A 22,779-nucleotide genomic window follows, 5' to 3' on the forward strand; every position below is an offset into this window, starting at 1 on the left:
TGAAATAAAGATGTCCAACTTGCATTGTCTTAGATTAAGAAACATCAGGAGAATAATGTGCGTATGGCAAGTTCTTCAGTCGCTCAACTACCCCAGAGTAGCTTTTCCCAACCTTGATTCCCCAGGTGTTTCTGGACTACAACTCCCATCATCCTTAGCCTGCAGAGTTGGTAGTCAGGGTTTATAGGAGTTGTAATCCAACAACATCTGGGGAACCAAGGTTGGGGAAATCTGTGCTAGAGTTAAGAATTTTAATAATGTTTCAAAGTTAGGACATCTGGAAGACTTGAATAGACTCCTTCAGTGCTCATAATTTCCATAAACCACATAGCATCAAAGCACAGAGAACCATTTTTAAAGTGTTTTGGAAGATGTGGTCTCTGGCGCAGGATTTTTTATTTTGGTCACCTGGAAAGGCCCTAGGTTTTATTTCCCTTTTGTTGCTCAATTGCAAAGCTTGGTTCTCTACCTTCTCCTGCATCTGCTGAAGTAGTCTCATGTCTCTAGAAACCTTTAAGTCAGAATGAAACAGTCATTCTTTGCTATCCTCCTCTTCTGTTGGTATCTCAGGGAGTTAAGAGTACCAGACTATTCTCTTACCTTACAGGTCATTACTCCATGTCGGAAACTCATCTTGTGTGCAGATAATAGAAAAGAAATGGAGGACTGGATTGCAGCACTGAAGACTGTACAGAATCGTGAACATTTTGAGGTAATGAAATAGGTTAGGTATAGATGTATATCTGCCCTTTATTTTTTAAATGCCGTGACAGCCTCACCCCCAACGCATACACTGTTTACTGTTCATTTATGCTGCTTGTTTCAGCAGTTATAATTAAATATTCTCTGAAGTCAGTGGTCATCAGAACATGTATATAAACTGTCTGAATTTAAAGTGATTGCTCACTTTAGTCATTCAGGCCTTGTCATCATGAGTAATCCAAGATCAGGAAAGAAAGTTGCACTTTCCCGTAAGTGAGTACCACGTGGAGTGATGTCTTTGATTTTGCAAGAGTACAAACAGTAAAGTAGGTGGACTGTGATTAGTACAGTTATGATAAAGAGTTGGAACTTCAAAAATACTATTTTTATTTTGGAAACCACCACTTCTAAGGTACAGATGTAATTTTGTAATGTTGCTGCTGTTTTTTTAGAGTGCCCTCGGTGGAAAAAAATTATAGATTGATAAATAAATTTTTTAAAAAATCATAAAAAATTAAATTTACATAAATTAAAAAACAGTAAACACACAGAAAAAACTCCAAGCAGATAAATGCCATGAGAATTCAGAGCTTAAAATACTTAAGATAGTAAAAATGTCTAACATGTATGAGAAAGAATACAATATTTGAATATTGTGTATTGACACCATTTCTCACTATTAATAAGGGCAAAACTAGGCAAGACTCCATGCATGCAGTTAGCAAATTGCAGGTGCAGAGTACCTGATCCATTTCAGAACCTCGATGTGGGGATTAGGTGCCTTTGCCCCACTCTGCAGGACATGTCAGGACTGGTGCCCTCATGCCTGCCATTTGCAAGAAAGGAGATTCCGACTAAAGATTAGGAAGAACTTTCTAATGATAAGAGCTGTTCTACAGTGGACTGGTCTGCTTTGGAAGGTGGTGGACTTAGCTGTCAGCTGCGATTCCTGCATCGCAGGGGGTTGGACTAGATTAGCTTTTGGGTCCCTTCCAGCTCTACATTTCTATGATTCTATTATCTTTCTTGCTTATAGCTGGCAAATTTTTGAATTACCAATCCAGACCATTTCAAGCCGATTGTACTCCATAGTTCTGTGCAAAAATGTTTGGTGGGCATTTCATTTACATTTCTTACAGCCTCCAGACTACATTCCTCTCATTGTGCTTGTACCGTATGGGATGAAGTTTACAATTTCACCCCTTGATGTACTTTTCAGATTATTGCTCATTTCCTTACCACCACATACAGCAGGGCATTCTTGTTCCTCTGTTCTTCCGTGGTTACAATGCTCCACAGATTATACAGGTGTAGATTCTGCCTCAGAAATATATAGTTTGCACAATTTAATATCTATATCAGTGTCCCATTGGGATGTCATCTTCATTTGTTTACCATAAATTCATTTTCAGTCTACACAGTACAGTATGGACCATTTCTCAGGGATGCATAACTGGTACGCCTGTTCGCATGCTCGGCCAACATACTGCAATGTGTGTCGGGAGGCACTATCTGGAGTCACGTCCCATGGACTCTCCTGCGAAGGTAAAATCCTTTCATTATTTTGTGCTTGGAACATAAAGCTGTTAGGCTTCCAAGAAGGCATTGGTCAGACTTGCACCCCATTGGTTGGTCACCATTCCAAGACGGGAATAACCGTATGATCCTGAAATGTTCCCTGCCAGACTTTGACATCTTGCAAATGAAATAGGCCTTGATCTAAAAATCCTGCTTATGCAATGACTGAGAAAAATTATACCAAAACAGGATTAGCTACAGTACAAAATAAAACTGGTTAGGTTTGATTCTACATTTATTGTGCTTCATAACTTTTGTTAAATTATAGGAGCTAAGAACCTTATGAATGAGAAAGATAACTTCTTTTTTAAAAAATTATCTAAACTTTGTTGGCATATATTAAAGATTCCAGGAGGGTTCAGTACAATAAAATCAGTAATCAAAAAACCTGCATCTAACATTTAAGTTAGTTATATAACATTCACAAATCTTCATTGCGTGTTGCAGAAACCTGGCTACTAAAGATAACTGTGGTTGGGCTTTGTGGTCAGCAACCTCTCTCAGGTTAGGTTTTTAAATAAATGTAGATCCTTAGAGGGTGTTACATGATATAAGGGGAGAGAAATACATCTAAGGTCCACAATTAAATTTAGGAATCTTTTAGAAATATGACATGAATTATTTTTTCTCTGCAGGTAATTCATCAACATAACTATTCCCTACTGGATTGTTTTAGAATATTTTCCAGAAAATACGTCTGATTCAAATAAAATTATCTGTAGTTTGATAATGTGTATGTAATGTTTCCTGAGGATAATTATTTCCTAATTAGAACAGGTTTAAGATTTCCTGTACATGCCTTGTTTAGATTAGACTGCTAAAAGCAGAAGAAAAGAAATGGGTTTTGTAACACTGGGTTTCATGTAGATTTAAATTGAGTGTTCGCTCAGCTCACCTCATATCTACTCTTCTCTTTCTTCCTTTCCCTCTCCTCCTGGCTTGTCTAGTCTGCAAATTTAAAGCCCACAAGAGGTGTGCTGTCCGGGCAACTAATAACTGCAAATGGACAACACTAGCATCTATTGGGAAGGATATAATTGAGGATGAAGACGGGGTATGTATGAGGCCATTTCTCATGTGGGGAAGGTTAACAGGCATATAGAAGGCATTTCACATACACCTCTGCTTCTGCTAAGATTCTCTAGATTCTCTAGAGACTTCAGAGAGGAACATGTATACTTACTTTTAAAGTACGGGGGGGTTATTGGGTTGTTGTTTTTATTTTGATTATATATTTTGTGGTTTTATATTTTGATTTTGTTCTGTGAGCTGCCCTGAGACCTCCAGGTATAGGGCGGTATACAAATTCAATAAATATTAATAATAATAATAAAGCAATGGGAAGGGTGAGTGTTGCTCTATATTTCAAAAAGGGCATAGAGTCTAGTAACGGCCCTATAATGAAAGTGATTTAATTTCTGCTTGTTTGCAGATTTCAATGCCACACCAGTGGCTTGAAGGAAACCTGCCTGTGAGTGCCAAATGCACAGTGTGTGATAAAACATGTGGCAGTGTACTGCGCTTGCAAGACTGGCGCTGTCTCTGGTGCAAAGCAATGGTCAGTTAACGTTGCAATGCTGTTCAATTTTACTCCCCTTTTCTGCACTGTGCCTGTGTATTCTTATAATGCTACTATGTAAGGAGAAAGTTTCAAAGGCATCCCACTGAATTTATTTATTTATTTGCTAGTAGATTTCAACTAAAATAAGCCAGCTGTTAGATATTTTAAAAAGATTTTATGCTGCTTTTGCCAATTACCAGTCTTTTACATAGTCGTGGATAAGCATAGCAAAATGTGTAGCCATCTATAGGCTCTTTATCCACTGATTCTAAGATGGGTAGAAATGTCGGTGATCTCTCATGATGTTACCACAGCAGCCTAAGGAAATTTCACTATGATGAATAAACAGAATTAGATTAATAGAGATTGCTTGCTTACTGGTCCTTTGCCAGAAAATAAAGGTCACATCTGAAAGCAATAATAAATGTATTACAGATCTTTCTGATGCAGAATGTAGAGTCCTAAATATATGCTCTTCTTGTATCCTGGGAATCGCTTATTAACAAGCCGTATATTATTTTGGCAAGGCCTGCCTTTCCTTGACAGTCAAGCAGAATAGCACTGAATTATTTTGGATACTTCACTGATTCTTAAGTGTAAATCCTAAGGATAATGAATTTCTTGGCATTCTACATGCACATGAGTGTGTGTGGAAAATGTATTTGAAATGTAAGCAAATAGCCAGGGAAGCGTAAGATATCCAGATAAACCATTTGGCCTCTGATGTTTTATAATTGTTCACAGAATTATTTAAGGAAAATGATATGCAATTAACTGCAAAACTTTTGAAAAAACCATGGGCCTCTGTGAAAGATCAGTTGTTTTTCTGTGCCTGTTTTAGGTACTGCTCTCATTATTTATTCTTGTCGACTGTAGAATTTCTTGTTTACGCCTACATTTTCATCAGTGTTTCCAGTTTAACAAACCTACTCTTCACCAATCTCTTGATCTGTAAGTCAGTATTCTTAGGATACAACTTTCAGAATCAAGTGTCCCAAGTATTGTAAGAAGGGAAATGATTTTATATTCCTTTGAGCTGGATAGACTAAGGGTTGATATAACTATTTCATCCTGTATTATGCACACAGGTTTGTAAATGCATGCAAACAAAACACTACAGGGCTAAAGCCTGTTCAGATGTAATGGCCCTGCTTTGGGAACTCCCACCCTGCTCCTTTCCTTGTGGGCTTCCTTAGGCAGGTTTTGTGTTATGTCCCAACTGGAAACTGTGGTTTAATTTTGGACTTGTAACCACTGTGTTTCACAGATCATGGACTGGACTCCCAAGATTAAGCTAGTTTGTGATTTCAGTGTATATTTCTTTTCCTTTCCATTCCTGTGAATTTCTTCTTCATTAAAACACCTGAATAGAAGCAAAACTTTAGCTAATATATTTTCCTCCCAGGTACATACCTCATGCAGAGACTTGTTACCAACCAAATGTCCGCTTGGCCTTTGCAAAGTTTCTGTCATCCCTCCTACAGCTCTCAACAGCATTGATTCGGATGGTAGGTATCAGCTAATGCTTTTCAGTGTTTGTTTCACACTTTGCCAATCAAGCAAATAGCTCAAAAAACCAACGTTGGCATAACGCAGTTATTCTCATTATAGCGCCTAATACTCATTATGTGCACCATAATCTTTTTCTCTTTCCTTCTTCCTTGTTTCGTTCCTTATCTTCTTTCTTACATTCACAAAGACGGGAGACCTAGACTGCAAATTTGTAGAGCTCAAATTTAGTATAGGTGTTGTCACACTAAGATATTGGAACAACTGTTAGGTACTTGTAAAAGTGCAAGGTCCGCAGATCAAAGCAGTCAAATAACCACATTGGGGCAATGCAATCCATGGCCACTAACCGTTAAAGACTTTATATGCCATTAGTAAATCCTTGAACTTGGCCCAGTAACAAAGCAGCAGCCTGTGCAGATCTTTGAGCAGGAATTTCATATGCTGAGAGAATCTCAATCCTATCAGCCATCATGCTACAACATTCTGTACTAAAGGCAACCTAGTGCAGCCACTGTGCTAATAATGAACCCATTCTCCAAATCTTAAAAGACAGAATTAAAATGTCACCATTGGAATATTTCAATTTTTTAAAAAAGGGGGAAAAACAGTTAGTATATTGAAACAGCCGTATAGTTCCATGTAATATTCTGGTTAAAGATCACTTAAAGACCTGCAGACTGTTAGCCACCCTGTGGTAATAGAGCTAAATTATTATTAATTTTTGCTTTTCCCTTCAGGGTTCTGGAAAGCCACTTGTCCCCCTTCTTGCACAAGCCCTTTGCTGGTCTTTGTTAACTCAAAAAGTGGAGACAACCAGGGAGTAAAGTTCCTACGAAGATTCAAACAACTGCTGAATCCTGCACAGGTCTTTGATCTTATGAATGGAGGACCTCACCTCGGGTAAGAGATGCTCTCTTGATGTACAGATGCCTGCAAATACTTAGAGTGGCCCCAGGCATGAGGGACAGAGCATGAGCTTATATAATGTGGCAATATTGGAGAAAAAGAATGTGTATACAGTGAAACCTTGGTTGTCAAACGTAATCTGTTCCGGACGACCGTTTGACTTCCAAAACGTTTGACAACTGAGGCGCGGCTTTCAGTTGGTTGCAAGAGCTTCTTGCGCTCAAGTGGAAGTCACGTGGGATGTTTGTTTCTGAAAAACATTCGAAAACCGGAGCATTTTCTTCCGGGTTTTCGGCATTCGGGAGCCGAAATGTTTGAAAACGGAGCCATTGAAGAACGGAGGCTTGACTGTATTACTTGAGGAGGAGGGGATCAGAGAGAATCCTAATGCTCACAGGGTGAGTGCTCTCTATAATGTGGGTATAGAATATAACCTCTAATGTATCCATCTGTGATCGGTGGCAGTATTCTCAAATTCTGGGGTGTAGGTATCTGTTGTATATCCACATTGATTAACATTCATGTATCTATGCTTTGTTGCTGCTTTCAACAAAAGTTAGGCTGCTGTTCTCAGTAAGTTTGTGATATATGAGGATTTGATTTCATTTTATAGGTAGATTTGGAAGCTACTATATCTAGGGACGTCTTCTCTACTTAGGATTGTTGTGTACCTTGCGTGAAAATTATATTGAAAGTCTTGATGCCTGAGTGTTGTATGATAGGTCTGCAACTTAAGTTGGGGTTACATTCTGGGGGTCTTGCCTAACTTCAGAATGTAAGACAGAACTGTTCCACCAGGCCTTTGGCCAGGGCACAGCCTGACTCCCTCCTTTGGCAATCTACACGGAGCTCTGGCCCAATGGTTGCCATTGGTTTGATTTGAATTAATTTTATAATGAATGATTTTAGAGTGTTGTGTTGTGTTGTACTGCTGTATTGTTTTATTGTTGTTAGCCGCCCAGAGCCCGGCTTCGGCTGGGGAGGGCGGGATATAAATAAAATTTATTATTATTATTATTATTATTATTATTATTATTATTATTATTATTATTATGTCAGAGCCCACTGGAGTCAATGGTGGGTGGGATTGCCAAAGTCATTTTTCTTGGAACTCCACCCCCTTTTAAATGTTTAAATCTTTTTTTGGGGGGGGCATGCACATACAGCTGAATGTGCACAAGTTAAATGCACACAAGTTGCAGACTTACCATAATTTATGCTTTGAATAAGAACGCATTTAAAGTTTAGAAAGCTGCCTTATTAGGTCAGACTATTTGTCCATCTAATCCACTATTGCCTACTCTGACTGGCAGTGACTCTTTAGGATTTGGGGCACAGGTCCTTCACATTACCAGCTATCTGCTGCTTTAACTGGTGATGCCAGGTGAGTGAGCCTAGAGACCTCTTGATGTAAACACATGCTCAACCACTTAGCTATGGTCTCAAAATATATGTGTTCATTCTGTTACATTTACTGCAGGGATATGGTACCCCTTATGAAGCTCCATAGAACCTTTCATTTATTTCTTGAATTGCAAACCACTCTCTGTGGTTCTTGTTCTGGGAAGAAAGTATCTGCTTAAAAAAACCCAAATACTCTAGTACCCAAACTTATGTCTTTGTGTTGCATAGATGGCTAACTGGTACACTGCTGTTACTTTGCCCCTGCAAATACAGATTCTGATTAATTTGAAGTCTTTATTACTCCTGTTGAATAGATTTTAGTTGTTAAACTCTCTCGTATTTTAATAATACATTACAGCAGATACACCTTTTTTTCCTGTGCAGTTTACGTTTATTCCAGAAATTCGACACCTTCCGAATTCTGGTATGTGGTGGGGATGGAAGCGTTGGATGGGTTCTCTCTGAAATTGACAGCCTTAGTCTCCATAAACAGGTAATTTCTCTAAGTTGCCATTCTACGTGTGTATTGGCTAAATGACAAAAGAGAGCAAGGAGGAACTTATGAAATACAATTTTGCCTAGAATAACAAAATATCTAAGACTGAAAGTTTGCATGACAAACATGGGATTCCCAACTCGGTGTTTACTGAATGTGAGTAAGGTTCATTTGCAAGAGAGCAGCAGTAGGTGTTGCCCCCACCTAGTGTTTATCACAATATCTTCCCCCAGCCAAATATCTTTCTGGTCTCAGGAAGTCTTAAATGGTATAGTCTTTTATGTATTTGTTTGCTTAGGGCTGGTTCACAAGGCCCTGTTTAAGTCCAGCATAGCAACTGTTCCGCATAGCAACTCATTCATGTGTAGATGTTCACCATGCATAACTTTCAGCTTTCACTGTGCCGCTGCAGTCTTCCAACCCTTTATTCCAATTCACAGTTTCATGGCACAAACCATGTAGAGTAGCCTCTGTGCAGGCAGTTTTGAAGTTATCGTTGGGCTGATACTTGATCATATAAATCATGCCTAGTTCTTGAAATAGCTATTTGCTTGGAATGGAAGTATTGCCTTTATGATAACAAATAATTCTTGTTTCAAAATGGCAATAGCACCACTTTGTGGTTAACTGAAATACTGATCTTTAACAAAGCCTTCAACTATTGTTCAATGTCAAGGATGTAATTGAACTCTGTTTCTCACACTTTAACTTTTTAGAAACAGATTTCTTATCAGCTATTTTTGACTGTTGCCAGCCCTACATTGCATCCTTCTTGTTGTTATTGTTGTAAACTCCAGCAGTGGGTCTCCATATTTTTTTAAAAAGATCTGTAGATGTTGAAAGGCAAGATTTGAAGAAAAAGTAGATTTTAAATAATTGCTTTGAATAGGAATAAGCCACCATTCCTTGTAATGGAAAGCTGGGGAACTATATATATATATATTTTTAATGGGTAGGAATTCTTAAATAAGGATCTGGGGTGTGGCGACTCCAATCTGCAAAAAATAAAGCAACAAAATAATTTGAAAATGGTGAAACAATATGGGTGAAATATTAACGACATAGTTTCTTTTTAACTGGACTCTTTACTGTGTAATTTTCTCACATCGTCTTTACTGTAAGAAATCAACTAGAAAACATTCAGTGGTCAGAGTTGGTGTGGGCAGTGAATCCCTTTGGGCTAGTCTTATTTTTATTCTCCCCTTCCTATGTAGTGCCAGTTGGGAGTGTTGCCCTTGGGCACAGGCAATGATCTTGCCCGTGTGCTAGGCTGGGGATCTGCTTGTGATGATGACACTCAACTTCCTCAGATACTGGAAAAGCTGGAAAGGGCCAGTACCAAAATGCTTGACAGGTAGGTGCTGTTCTATGATTCTGCTCCTGTTCCCTAACACAGTGATAGTCAGAATCACCAAATGTGCACATGGAAGTCCCTTGCACTTCTGGAGCTTTAGTGCTAGATATGGCCCAAAGTCTGAAGTTTTTGTCAGTGGGTCTGTTTTACTCTGCCCTAGGTCTGTTTAATGGGTTGTGGGTGTTTAACGAGCTGTGTGCTAAAGCAGTGGAAAAGAGGAAGGCATCTCTGAAAGATTTTTGTATGGCATTCTTTTAACAGCAGCTGTTTTCTGTATCAGTCAATATAGTAATAACTGTGCTGAATAGTTCCTCCTATGTACCCCAGGATTCCCTAATTTTAAGAGGAGTTGCTTTTTCAGGAACGTTGCTCTCCTTCCTTCCCAATAGTTTAAGAGTATTTTTGTGAGTTTGAAGAGATGTGATTTGTCTCTGTGTGAAGGCATCCATACATGCTGGCCCTGCCTCATTGCACATGTTGCACCTGAACCAGAAAAAAAGTCAAAACGATCAATTTCCTCTGTTCATTTTTAATACAGAGATGTAATAAGGAAAAGTGTGTTCCTTCCAGAATCATCTGCCTTAAGCATCCACTTCCTGTTGCTTCTTCATAAACCATGTGTGCCCTTTTAAGGGTATCTAATTTGTATTAAATGCTGTGATGTCTCTTTTTCAATAGGTGGAGCATTATGGTGTATGAAACAAAACTTCCTCGACAAGCATCTGCTTCTACAGTCACTGAAGATTTCAGTGAAGATTCTGAGGTAGTTGTATACATTGGGGGGACCATGAAAATGAACTAAGAAAAGTTAATGATAGCAGAGCAAAACACCTATGAGATAGATACATGGGGAAAGGCATGGCTTCTATACTCAGATATGTAGAAAGGACTCAGAGAGACTAAAAACTAAAGCATTCTCCAGATTAAAAAAATATTTTTAATTGTTTTCATAGCTCAAACAAATGTTAAGTTTTACTGCAATCATTTCCCTTGTCTGATGCCACAGTGAAGTGAATACCAAGTTGCTTGACTTTTTTTGTATGTTTTGTGAGTGCTCACTGTAGAGTAAACTGAAATCATGGCTACACCTTTATGGGGAGCCAAGAATACAGCATGTACTGCTCCATGTTGACCCTGTAATGTGCAAGTCCAGATGAGGTGATAACAATTATCCATTTCTGACTATGACAAGGTACAGCAGATTCTCTTCTATGAAGATTCTGTGGCTGCTCATTTATCCAAAATCTTGACATCCGACCAACACTCAGTGGTCATTTCATCAGCCAAGTAAGTACTCCAGAGGTAGGTGGTATAAAGAAGTCTGCTATATTATGCGTGTTGGGGAAATAATTATTGCTTACCTGTTCTATTTCACTTAGGGTGCTCTGTGAGACTGTGAAGGATTTTGTGGCTCGAGTAGGGAAGGCCTACGAGAAAGCACCAGAAAGCTCTGAGGAGTCAGAAGTCATGGCCAGAAAGGTATTTGGGGGGAAAGGAAATTCAAATCTCTCTCTCCCTTCCTCTCTCTCCAACACACACACGCGCGCGCACACACACTATACAATTTCCATAAAACTTTATGCTTTGTACTTGTAGTGCTCTGTTTTGAAAGAGAAGCTCGACTCCCTTCTGAAAACACTGAATGAAGAATCTCAAGCTTTGTCATCTTTGCCAAACCCGCCTCCTACCATAGCAGAAGAGACAGAAGATGGTGACGGTTCAGGCAGTGCTTGTGATTCTTCTAGTGAGCGTTCAGTAGGCTCCTCTTGCACTGCCCGTCCTCAGATATTTCGTCCACGTGAGCAATTGATGTTGAGAGCCAACAGTCTGAAAAAAGCTATTCGTCAGATTATAGAGCATGCAGAAAAAGGTAAGGACTAGAAAATCCTGAGTGCGCCTCAAGTGCTATATGGAAGGAAATATGCTACTGTATTATCAAGACATACAAGAATTGGGATTCAACTACTGCGTTTTTAAATAGGCTGTATAATTCTTTCAAAAGTCAGAAATGAATTCTGTAGACTGTGTAGGGTTTTCACCATGAAGCTGCCATTTTTTCTGATGTCAAAAGCTTTTCAGAAGTAAGAAAAACATTTATCAGATCACCGTTTTCGAACATGTTAGCTGACTGACCATGTTCACCTGTCATGCTAAGTCATAAACAAGCAGCATGTTAGTGCATGCAGCTGAATGACTCCCATTTCACTCTGTTCAAATTGGGAGTAACAAACCAAGAGTTTATTGTAACATGTGAATTAGTGCTTATGTTTTTTTCTTTCTTTCAGATGTGCATACATACATGCATAATTTTATTTGTATGCTGGCTTTCTGTAGCTAAAACCATGCTCTGTGGTTTTTTGGGGTCTATTTTATTTTACTCTATTCTACATATTTGGAGTATGTGTTTAAGTGCTTCCTATTTTGTTTCCATTTGTTTTGTGATGGTCATTGACCTTAACAATAAATATTTGAAAACTAAGGAACTGTATTTCTAAGCTTGGCTTAGGACCAGGTTCACATGACTTTTTCTGTCATCACACAGAGGGTAAATAAGCAGAATAAATCCTTTTGTTCCTTTAGTGTCCTTTATTTGTTTTCCATTTTTAGTATCATTTGTTTGGTTACCAAATGCTTCTTGCAAATAAAGACAGGTCTTCTGGAAATGGTTTGGTCACATGAGAAATATATCATTGGAAGTGCAACCATTGCACCTTTTTCCACATTGGTTGAACCATTTTGATTTTGATTAGAAAGGCTCCTATCTCCTTCAAGTCTTCCTTATCTTCATTCTTGAACATAGATGTAGTTTGTGGGCAGGAACTACAAGTGTGAAATGTGCAAGTCAGCTGAATTCCTGTTGTTTTTTACATCAGGTGTTGCAAAAATGAGATGAGCAGTGGCCTGTGTGTTTTGATGTTTACAGAATCTGGGAAAGCCATTTGATGAAGGTTCTAGGATGAAATGTAATAGTGTTGCTGTCTTCCACTTACCCAGTTCCCTCCCCGAGTGCAGTGTGATACCTAGCAAGTCTGTCTGACTCTGTTACTGTTTTACTGTTTAGCTGTAGATGAACAGAATGCTCAAACCCAAGAGCAGGAGAGCTTCCTCTTGGGTCTCTCTACCGCTGAAGAGGGAAAGGACTTAAGGAATGAAAATAAAATCTCCTTACAGTCTTCGCACACTGGCAACTATGGATTTCCAAAAGGGAGGAGCCATCGGAAAGGTAAAAACCTTAGTTAACCTTTGTTGAAGGCAACATCTTTATATGTGTCTTTCTGGAGCCTTCTTGGAATTTGTAATATTTCCATAGCCCTGGGTCTGAGATCTTGCTCCAAGTGTTACACCATCCCTTATCAGTTGGATAGTGAGATAAGCAAAGGATGACATACATCTTTAAATTCTCAGTTTTTATGCTGTTTTAGCAATAGATCATCTCAGCCTGAGTTCCTGAACCAGCTTGTAGTTGTTATTATGACCTTAAGTATAGGGCTAGGAGCTAAGCTATTAGGATCCAGGATTTGCAGTACATAGTTTAGTAGCAGCTGTTAATAAGCTCAGCTGTGTTTCTCCCTGAAATACTATTGACTCACTTTATTCTGAATAACCATAAGTAATTTTAAAATGCATTGGTCAGTAGGGCAAAGGAAGCTACAGAAGTTAGAAAAAGCTTCTTTTCAAAAGCATCAAAATTTCACAAAGTCTGTGGAATTCTAAATATTTATAACAAACTTAAGTAATTAATAGTTCTTTCATATGTCCCTTTGTTTCGTTAAAAGCATAACTTAGTATAGTTTCCAAAAGAACCCATTATTTAGTTTTTAATAGAAGCTTGTCCTCAATTCCATATACTTACAGATCTCCTTGGACTTTCAGATATTTTAATTATGACAACGATTTCTTAGATTGAATATACAGTATTTTAATATTGGCTTCAACATCATGATGGGTCTTTCTTGGAACAGTTTCAGTGTTGGCTAGAATATGTTAGAAAATAACAGAAGGGCACAGGAAATTATGGCAGAGAGAACTGCATAGTATTTGTTAGTTTAAGTTTCTTTTATATTTTGAACTGGGAGCACTTCAGAACATCTTTATTCCAGCTAAGGCTTGTTCTTTGGCTACAATATAAAAACCTATAATGAATCTGCCCAGATTAAGAGTACCTAGCTGAAAATGTTGGTTTTCATAGCACAATTTGTAACTAACAAACAGTATGTCCCACTACACCTAAGTTTTCTCTGTTCATCATTTCATAGCATTCTAATGGTACCTGTGATTTTTGTTGTATTTTGTAGTTATCAAGTCTCCTTGTGAAAGATTAATAAGTAAAGGAACTTTATCAGTGGGAAGCTCTGCCTCTCTTCCTCCCCAGGCAGGAAATCGGGATAATCTGCCAATGCTGAATGCAAAGATCATCTACCCCAGTGAGTGCAACAACACTCTTCCCGTCTAGCTAAACCAGAGATGACCTCTTCTGGCACTGAGGACATAACATGGTTTTTCTGTAATCCATTACTGATAAATTAGCTCCTTCTACCACCCCAGAAAGGCAGGGAACACATAGCCAACTTTTGGGTCCTAGACTAGGTTAGCTGACTCTGCTCCCAGTTTGTTCCCTGCCTTGCCCAGTACAGCATCTCTCTCTCTTTATTATTATTTTATTTATATATTCATTATGTATTAAATGTATCTACCGCCCTTCGTCCAAGGATCACAGGGCAGTTTGCAGTATAAAAACACAAAAATACATAATGTGATAACAAACAAACAGTTATCCCCCCTTTTGTTTAAAAGACCATAGAGGCCTGGGAATGTTTTCAACTGGTGCCTAAAGATATGTAATGAAGGCACCAGGTGAGCCTCCCTGGGGAGAGCATTTCACAAATGGGGAGCCACTGCAGAAAAGGCCTGTTCTTGCGGAGGGGGCACATAAATAAGTTCCTTTCCATTTTTTCCTTTTCTCTCAAACTTAACCCCTGCTCCTTTTATATCTGTCTTCTTTGTTAGCTTTTCTGTATTGTCTCCTTTTCTGTATTGTCTCCTTTTATCTACCACTGGAAAAGGGGCATGTATGGTAAAGCTAAAGCCCATCTGTGAGAACAAGTATGAAATTAGGGTATACTGCTTAAAATTTCCAGATTTTCAAAATCTTACTCCTAAGATGAACTGATCATCACCAGGAGAGCTAATTGTTGTTCAGAGAGAAAAAAGTAAACCAACTGGTTTTGAACAAGAGCTATGCTATACAAACAATGAGGTCTGTTATTCAGTATTTAAAGGCACATGCCAATAACTGCAGGATTGAAGCAATATTTACAAGCTCTGCTTTATAGTGGCCCATTTTACTTACATCTCTGTTTTCGGACCACATTCATGCACTTCCATATAAATTCTGAGGATTTTCCTTATAGGAGTTGGGAAGCTGATTGGGTCCCACTTCAGAACAAAATTTTGAGCATATTTTTCCTAGCTTTCTAACCAAACTAGACGTAAGTTTAAATTTGTGTTTGCATTTAATGTGCATTTTAAAATGTGGATAGCTACTGAAGAGGGAAGGTGGCTGATAAATGTGGGTTGCAGCATACAAGGATTTTGGGTCATTCGGGGGTTAACCCTTTCGTCCCTTCTGTGGTCTTGAAGAAAATTTTTCATTTGAAGTTGCTATATGTATTGGAAGGAAATCTACCATTGGCACCAGCGGAGGATTTTCCCCCCATTGCAGCTTGAAAATTATTTTTGTTGGGACCACAGTTGGAGAAGAAAGGGTTAAACTCCCCCTTCCCCATCAGCTGCTGCCCCAATCTAAATTTTCTAAAAATATGCATGTTAAATGTAAACAACATACGTATTTAATATCACATCTAGGTTGATATCATTAGATCAAAATATATGGTAGAGAAAGTTCTGTTTCTTCTCAGGCACACATAAATTGTTCATAGGAATTAGAAAACTTATTTGCTTGAATCTGCTTCTGTGTAGGATTTAAGGACTAAGGCTGGAGTTACTCATAGGTCTAAATTCCTGTTTTTTCCTCATTGTTCAGCAACAGTGAAAGTGTGAGATAATGTTTCATGCTCCAGAAGTGACATCCTGTTGATTTTGGAGGTAAAATAGATCCTGTTTTGCCAATTGAAAATATGCTGTGTCCTGTGTGCTTCATAAACTCCTTGCAGCTTCCTGTAAGTTTTGTATTCTGTTGACAGATATCCGTGCTGGGGCATCTGGTTCTCTACCTGGAGGTTCTGTCATCAGCCGGTTGTTGATCAATGCAGACCCGTTTAACTCTGAGCCAGAAAATCTGTGAGTATTCAAATAAGAGTGAAGGGAATTGAATTCCCTTTGCCACTGTATTACTGAGGAATAAATCATTTTAACAGCAAGTGGAACATTTTTCTTACAGTGTAGACAAGGCAAGACAGTCTCTACAAAGCTTGTCTAGTATTTTGATTTTGCAGAAAGTGGTAACACTGAAAGCAGCCCTGTTTTTTAAAAGAGATGACTTCACTTACTAATGTGCTTATCTGAATTCTAGTAAAGCCTCCCTCCATCGTGATGGCTGGTCTCATATTAAACATTACGTGTGGGTTCTGTTCCAGTCCCCCACGAGCATACACAAAACTGCCTATAATAGGGGGCACCCTGGAGAGTCCTAGTGGCTCATGAGGAGACCCACCCCAGAGCCTCTTCGGGCTCCAAGGTGGGTCTCCTCACAAGCTGGAGGCACAGCAGGGCTTTGTGGAGCTGCTCAGCCTCACCGCCTAACAGCTGACGTGAGGGATAGCACAGCAACAGTTGCCACTTCCCTGCATGTCAGTTGAGGAAGCCCTGTTGCCCCTCTGGCTTGTGCGGAGACCCTCCCCAGAGCCCAAAGAGGACACCTTCACAAATAAAGGTAAAGGTAAAGGTACCCTTGCCCTTACGGGCCAGTCGTGTCCGACTCTAGGGTTGTGCGCTCATCTCACTTAAGAGGCCAGGAGCCAGCACTGTCCGAAGACACTTCCGGGTCACGTGGCCAGAGTCACGAAGCTGCGGCTGGCGAGCCAGCACCAGCGCCGCACACGGAAACGCCGTTTACCTTCCCGCTATAAAGCGGTACCTATTTATCTACTTGCACTTAGGGGTGCTTTAGAACTGCTAGGTGGGCAGGAGCTGGGACCAAACGATGGGAGCTCACCCCACTGCGGGGATTCGAACCGCCGACCTTACGATTGGCAAGTCCTAGGCACTGAGGTTTTACCCACAGCGCCACCCGCGTCCCTCTTCACAAATAGAGGACACAAAATAGAGCGCATGTATATAAGGAGTTGCCTGTAATATGTTTCAGGTTTTTTTAAGTGACAGAAACTGCTAGTTGTGATGAGAAAGCTGGCTATGTTCTTCTGGCTGAGGGGTTTCTAAAACTTTTCCTAGACCCTGGAGGATCATCTATTTCCCCGCCTGCAATGCAGGAATATGCAGCTGTCCCATACGGGGATCAAACCTTCAACCTTGGTATTATCAGCACCACACTCTAACCAACTGAGCTATCCAGTTATTTTTGTACCCAAGAAGGAAATGGAAAGGAATTTTATTTTGCTTCTCTTTGTTTTAGGTTCTTGAGTCATTTGTTATTGAAATAGGAGACATAATCCAGAGGCCCCCTCTGACAGGCTTTATTCCTAGTGCACAGGTGGACAGCTCATTCATATACAGTGGCCATATTGGGCACAGGGGCATATGGAGAATGCTGAAATATCCCACCACTTTAAATCAAAGGTGTCTCTCTTGCTCTTTATAGTGATTGTTACGTAGAGAAATGTGTGATGAATAACTATTTTGGAATCGGACTGGATGCAAAGATCTCTTTGGACTTCAACAACAAGCGTGATGAGCATCCAGAAAAGTGCAGGTAATCAATCATTTGTGGAGCTGTTTTATACATTTTAAAAACCTGTATCCTGTTGTGTCAACTACAGTTATAAATCTCCTTCACATTTCATCAAGCTACTTGACTGTGTCAATGCACCATTCAATGGTAGCATTTAACTAAAAAGAAATGTCAGCATACTGGATAATTTGTTTCTTCATCTTCTTCATAACAAGCAGGCTTTGATAGGAACTGGATGCAGCACTTTTATTTCACAACTGCTTTGGCAGATGTGCTTATAAGGCCACTTTTACTTCTAAAGAACTGCAAACCATAGGCTGAGTGCTTTGATGATTTGTGTTGCTAGGTCCAACAAAAAATTTTTTCAAAGTTATTTATTTCCAGAGAAACCAATTATAATTTACCACATTTTTTGCTCCTTTAATACTTCTTGCTGTAGGATAGTGGATAAAGTATTTCAGTGTCTGGCTTTTGTTTTCTTTCAGGCAGTGAGGTTTCATCTGAACATCATAGTATAAATTACAGTGCAATTTATGGTCCATTGCACCACTTGATTCTTTGCTTTCCATTTTCAGAAGTCGTACGAAGAACATGATGTGGTACGGAGTTCTTGGAACAAAGGAGCTGCTACACAGAACTTACAAAAACTTAGAACAAAAAGTTTTGCTAGAGGTAATGAGTAGCCCTTAACCTCCTTGGTTTATGCAAACATGAAATTATTTGTTTGCTATCATGCACCATTAGCCTAACTTGTATGATTCATGCTTCCCTGCTTCCTAACCCTAGAGCTTAGCTCCTGAGTTATGAGTTATTACAGGATTTGTCTGCTAGCACGGCAACTTCACTGTTCTCTTACTAGTCTGAGCTGCTTTAATTAAATAATTGAATGGGTGTTATTTAGCCTCTTGTTGCTTGGTTGTTTAACGTGCCCTGATACTTCATCAGCTGGGGCTCCCTGTTGCTTGTGAACTCTTCACAGCTGTGTACCCACATACCCAAACCCCCATACTGCATTTAGGTTTTAAAAATCCTTTCTATTCGCTACAATAGAAGGTTTCTTTCAAGTTTAATTGTAATGGTGGAGGAGCTGTTTTGACAGTGGTGGTCACAGCTGAGGAGGGGAGAATTAATTATCCCTTTCCAGTTGTGAACCCCAGATCACCTTACCCCAACTGCAGTTAGGTCTGAAATAAGTCTTCTGTGGACTGCAATCAAAAAGGGGTTTTTAAGTCTAATTGTTGCAGGTGGAAGGTTCTTCTTGAATAATACAGCTGGGAATGGAGGGAATAACCACCCCCAGGTGCAATTTCTAACAATATTCCCCCTTGCTATTGAGTTTTAAAAAGCTTCCAAATGTTCTAAATAAATACATGCTTTTTTCAAGTCTAATTGCTGGGGGGCAGGGGGTGGTATGTGTGGGCATGTACACTTTGTGTGTGTATATACCTATGCATTGGGGGAGGTTTGGCCACACCCACTTTTGTCTAAGCAACAGAAGCCGCTGTCATGCAGCCCTTGGAAGGTTGGCCAAGAGAAAACGAGGTCCTGTGTCTGAAAGAGGTTTCTCACCCTGAGATAAACTCTGATTAATTGCCAATCTCTTAAGCACTTTTAAAGGCAAGTAACCTACTGATCCTTGAAACCTGTGGAATCTTACACACTATATACAATATTATTTATATCATGCAGTGTGATGGACGTCCAATTCCCTTGCCCAGTCTTCAGGGAATTGCCGTACTCAACATTCCCAGCTATGCAGGAGGCACCAACTTCTGGGGGGGCACAAAGGAAGATGATGTGAGTACTTTAATTTTTTTGCAAATGAAGGTGTCATTCACCTTCCATTTCTTCTTCTTCTTCTTAGTACCAAAAACCTTCAAATGAAACACTCGTAGCTAGAGGGTTTTAGATACATGTTTGTTTTAACATGAGCACCACATTGTAATGCTATCTATGGTGATGGGCTAAGATTGCACAAATGTTGTTTTTCTCCTGAGGAATTGGTTGCACAATTTTGCCCTATATGAATATATAGTAATTCAGTATGTGTAAACCATATTCAAATGTAACATCCACAGATGTCATCAGAGTTGGGGCAGATGATCCTGGGATGTACAGGCACACTCTCACTTGCCTCCACAAGATGGGTCAGATTGAGGGGAATATATTCACCAGTCCAACCAAAGGTCTCCTGGTTTTTAATGCTGATATGTTCGTTTGGTTGATTGCCAATGTTTGCTGATTATCTACTCCACTATTATTATTCTCCACTAGGTAGCAACACTACTTGATTTATTACTATACTAGCAGCAACTAGGTTGGGGTGTGGGAAGAGAGGGATGCCAGGAGGATATATAGCTGTATCTTGCCATTATTGAGAAGCAAAGGAGGCCATTACAACTGAAGCTCAAGCTGGATTAGTTTCTCTTTCTTTGTTTCTCTTAGACATTTACAGCTCCTTCTTTCGATGACAAGATCCTGGAAGTGGTAGCAGTGTTTGGTAGTATGCAAATGGCTGTCTCACGTGTGATTAACCTACAGCATCACCGAATTGCCCAGGTATCTGTCAGGAGCGGGAGTCAGGCATAGGTCAGCAATAAAGCACCCAGTGTCAGTGAAGTTAGCTCTTTAGTTGCTTGGTGATCACAGCAACTCTTCCCAGTAGGACTTGCCCCAAGGAGGGAGTTGTGAGGACTGAAGGTCCCAGCCTTTCCACCGCTCCTTAAGACTCTTCCTCCCCTGGGTCTTTCCCAATAAATTTCAGGCTCCTTCATCTATTCTCTCATTGCTCCACTCTCTTCATTCCTCTATGTGTTCTGGGAGACCAGAGGGGAGGGGAGCAGGAGGGAGAAATTCCCTGGATTCTTCAGCAGCCTGCCCTCATATCTGTCTCCTGGCCTCCCTCCTCTTCTGCCTCTGATTCTGGACTGATCTCTGCCCCAGCCTCTTCCTGCTCACTAAACCCTGTTGCCTCTTCAGCTTCTGACACCACCTTCTCCTAGTCTGCCCCTTCTTCTCCCTCTGACCACTCATTGTTGTCCCACCACCAGTTTCCTGGCTCTGAGCCTTCTTCCTCTAGGGTTCCCTTGTGGGTTCCCCTGCTGGTGACTCCCACCCTGCCTCTGCATCCAGCCAGTCCATGCTGCTTACTATTTGGCTTGCGGTCCACAGGTGATTTTGCACATTACCTGTTTTTCTTTGAAAGAACCAAAAAGTTACTATCAGTTCCATAAAGTCTATAGCCTATAACTCTGCATTCAGTGGTTGATATAGTTCAAGGCTAATAAAGGCAGTGATCAACAGCATTCAGCATAGACTGGTTTCTCTGTATTGCACTGAGCTGGGTAGAACTTACAAATTCAAATTCTCATCTAGCAGCACCAGAGGAAACAAGCTGGGGAAACTGTTAGTTACCGTGGGACACAGGGAGATACTTGGGCTGCTGTAAACAAAACATGACATGCTGTATGATTTAGGATACGTTTAACACAAGGATTTCTCATAGTGCCGGACAGTGAAGATAGCAATCTTGGGAGACGAAGGAGTTCCTGTGCAAGTTGATGGAGAGGCCTGGATCCAACCTCCAGGATATATTTGGATTGTTCATAAAAACAGGGCACAGACACTAACCAGAGATAGGGTAAGAGGAACCTTCTTATACATTGAGAGATGAACCTGCCAAGCAAAAGAGAAATCTGAGCTCCTCCACTCCAAGGCTGATGTGGAATATCGTCAGTCCTGGACTCTGTGGTTGGGAGGGCTGCTCTTGTCATCCTGCCAGTGGGCTTAGCCTGCTGTGTGATACTGAGGGAGAGGACCCTGATTGTGTGATTCCCTTCCCAAGGAAGTGTAGATGGAAACAGTTTTGCTATGTTCTCACTTGGTAATGGAAGCTTATCTGTTCTCCCAGGCCTTTAAGGGAAATTAGTGGATGCTGTCTAATATTTTAGGATTTTCCTGTAGTATTTTATTAATGATTGGTTTTAAGCATTTCATATTATTGTTCTTGAATGTGATATATTTGTGCTGAATGGAATAAGTTATTTTAGAAACTACCCTGAAATCACTACATGTGATGAAGGTTGGTCTAAAAATCTGGTAAATAAAATCATGATAGATTTTACAGAGATGGGGGGAAATGTTTCTCTGCATGCAGAAAGTATAATATAAAGATATCAGTTTCTCCTAATTAATCACGGATGGCATGGAATAGTGATAGCCTCCCTTCCTTTTTTCCAGGCATTTGAGAGCACCCTAAAGTCCTGGGAAGACAAACAAAAATGTGAGCTGCCCCGCCCTGCTTCTTTCTCCCTGCATCCAGAGATTATATCTGAAGAAGAGTCCACCCAGATCAATCAGTTTTGCCAAGCAGCGGGCACTCTGATTCACAGGTGAGGCCATTTTCTTTTCTTCTCGGGTTCATTTGGAGGTGGTGGTGCCAGAATGAGACAACAGTCCAGAAAGTTTATGCTATTGCTTTCTTCACCTCTCCCCTTCCCACCCACAGCATTCGGGAAATAGCTCAGTCATACCAGGACATGGAACAAGAACTTGCTCATGCAGTCAATGCCAGCTCCAAGTCTATGGACAAAGTATATGCCAAGTCCAAGTCTACAGAGGTATGGGCGGGTTTCTCTTTGCCTGAACCCAACTTGTTCCTGTAGCTTGGGCTCTGTGACTGTTATTTAGTTTTATATTGGTTTGGAGTTTCAGACTTCCAGTCCTTACGCTTATTGTCTTTCCACAGGGCCTGAGCTGCAACCTTGTTGTAGAGATGGCGAATAATATTAAAGCCCTGCATAATGAAACAGAACTGCTCCTGGCTGGCAAAATGGCCCTGGTAAGTGATAAATATTAGGAAAGGTGTTTGTTAGCTATTTCTGTTACTTTTTTGCCCTTGCTGAGAACATAATTCTCCCTGTTTTTTCAAGTCCACAGCTAGGCACTCACACAGTTGACAGTGCCTTTACCTCCCTCATCCAGTCCCTAAATATTGTTGTTTCCTATTTCTGCAATTTAGCAACATTAGATCCATGGTTTTATCTTCCATGATGCAGCCAGCACATGCTAGAGCTCTTTAGAAGAATAGATACCAATATATTCTAGAAATATAATTCCATTTGTCAGAATTCATTGCTAACCCTTTTGGGCCATGGGCGCATTTGCAAACCATAGAAACTGTGTACACACCACACACACATTGGAACCACATGTATTCCTCCCATTGTCAGAAGTTAGGTTCAGTGGGTGTGTATTTTGCAAAATGTAGTGTAGTGGAGGAGTGATCTTCTTGGACAGTGTAGCTGAGAAGTCCAGAGTTAACCTTTCCTCCACTCCAATCTCCAGGAAGATCACACACCCTGCAACAATTAGGCTTCTATTGGAACAAAAGAAAGCTT

At 40.1% G+C, this 22,779-nt stretch overlaps 1 protein-coding gene across 14 annotated transcripts in view; it reads left to right on the forward strand.

Moving 5' to 3' along the window:
* Positions 1–22,779, forward strand: part of DGKD (diacylglycerol kinase delta) — a 69,255-nt gene that overhangs the window by 38,652 nt on the left and 7,824 nt on the right. For 6 of the 14 annotated variants that reach the window (XM_083615079.1, XM_083615087.1, XM_083615085.1 and 3 more), the window contains 23 exons: positions 608–712; positions 2,115–2,247; positions 3,228–3,334; positions 3,713–3,838; positions 5,247–5,349; positions 6,091–6,253; positions 8,048–8,156; positions 9,374–9,513; positions 10,192–10,279; positions 10,706–10,800; positions 10,893–10,992; positions 11,110–11,383; positions 12,575–12,736; positions 13,809–13,937; positions 15,717–15,813; positions 17,291–17,401; positions 17,956–18,052; positions 19,070–19,177; positions 19,826–19,939; positions 20,886–21,020; positions 21,620–21,771; positions 21,888–21,999; positions 22,128–22,220. In XM_083615079.1, coding sequence (XP_083471205.1) covers positions 608–712; positions 2,115–2,247; positions 3,228–3,334; positions 3,713–3,838; positions 5,247–5,349; positions 6,091–6,253; positions 8,048–8,156; positions 9,374–9,513; positions 10,192–10,279; positions 10,706–10,800; positions 10,893–10,992; positions 11,110–11,383; positions 12,575–12,736; positions 13,809–13,937; positions 15,717–15,813; positions 17,291–17,401; positions 17,956–18,052; positions 19,070–19,177; positions 19,826–19,939; positions 20,886–21,020; positions 21,620–21,771; positions 21,888–21,999; positions 22,128–22,220 — 2,853 coding nt within the window. The remainder of the gene's footprint in view (positions 1–607; positions 713–2,114; positions 2,248–3,227; positions 3,335–3,712; positions 3,839–5,246; positions 5,350–6,090; positions 6,254–8,047; positions 8,157–9,373; positions 9,514–10,191; positions 10,280–10,705; positions 10,801–10,892; positions 10,993–11,109; positions 11,384–12,574; positions 12,737–13,808; positions 13,938–15,716; positions 15,814–17,290; positions 17,402–17,955; positions 18,053–19,069; positions 19,178–19,825; positions 19,940–20,885; positions 21,021–21,619; positions 21,772–21,887; positions 22,000–22,127; positions 22,221–22,779) is intronic. The other 8 variants (XM_083615088.1, XM_083615086.1, XM_083615091.1 and 5 more) reach the window with 3 other exon arrangements.

The sequence above is a fragment of the Podarcis filfolensis genome (genome assembly GCF_964270895.1).
Source record: "Podarcis filfolensis genome assembly, chromosome: 5".
NCBI lineage: Eukaryota > Metazoa > Chordata > Lepidosauria > Squamata > Lacertidae > Podarcis > Podarcis filfolensis.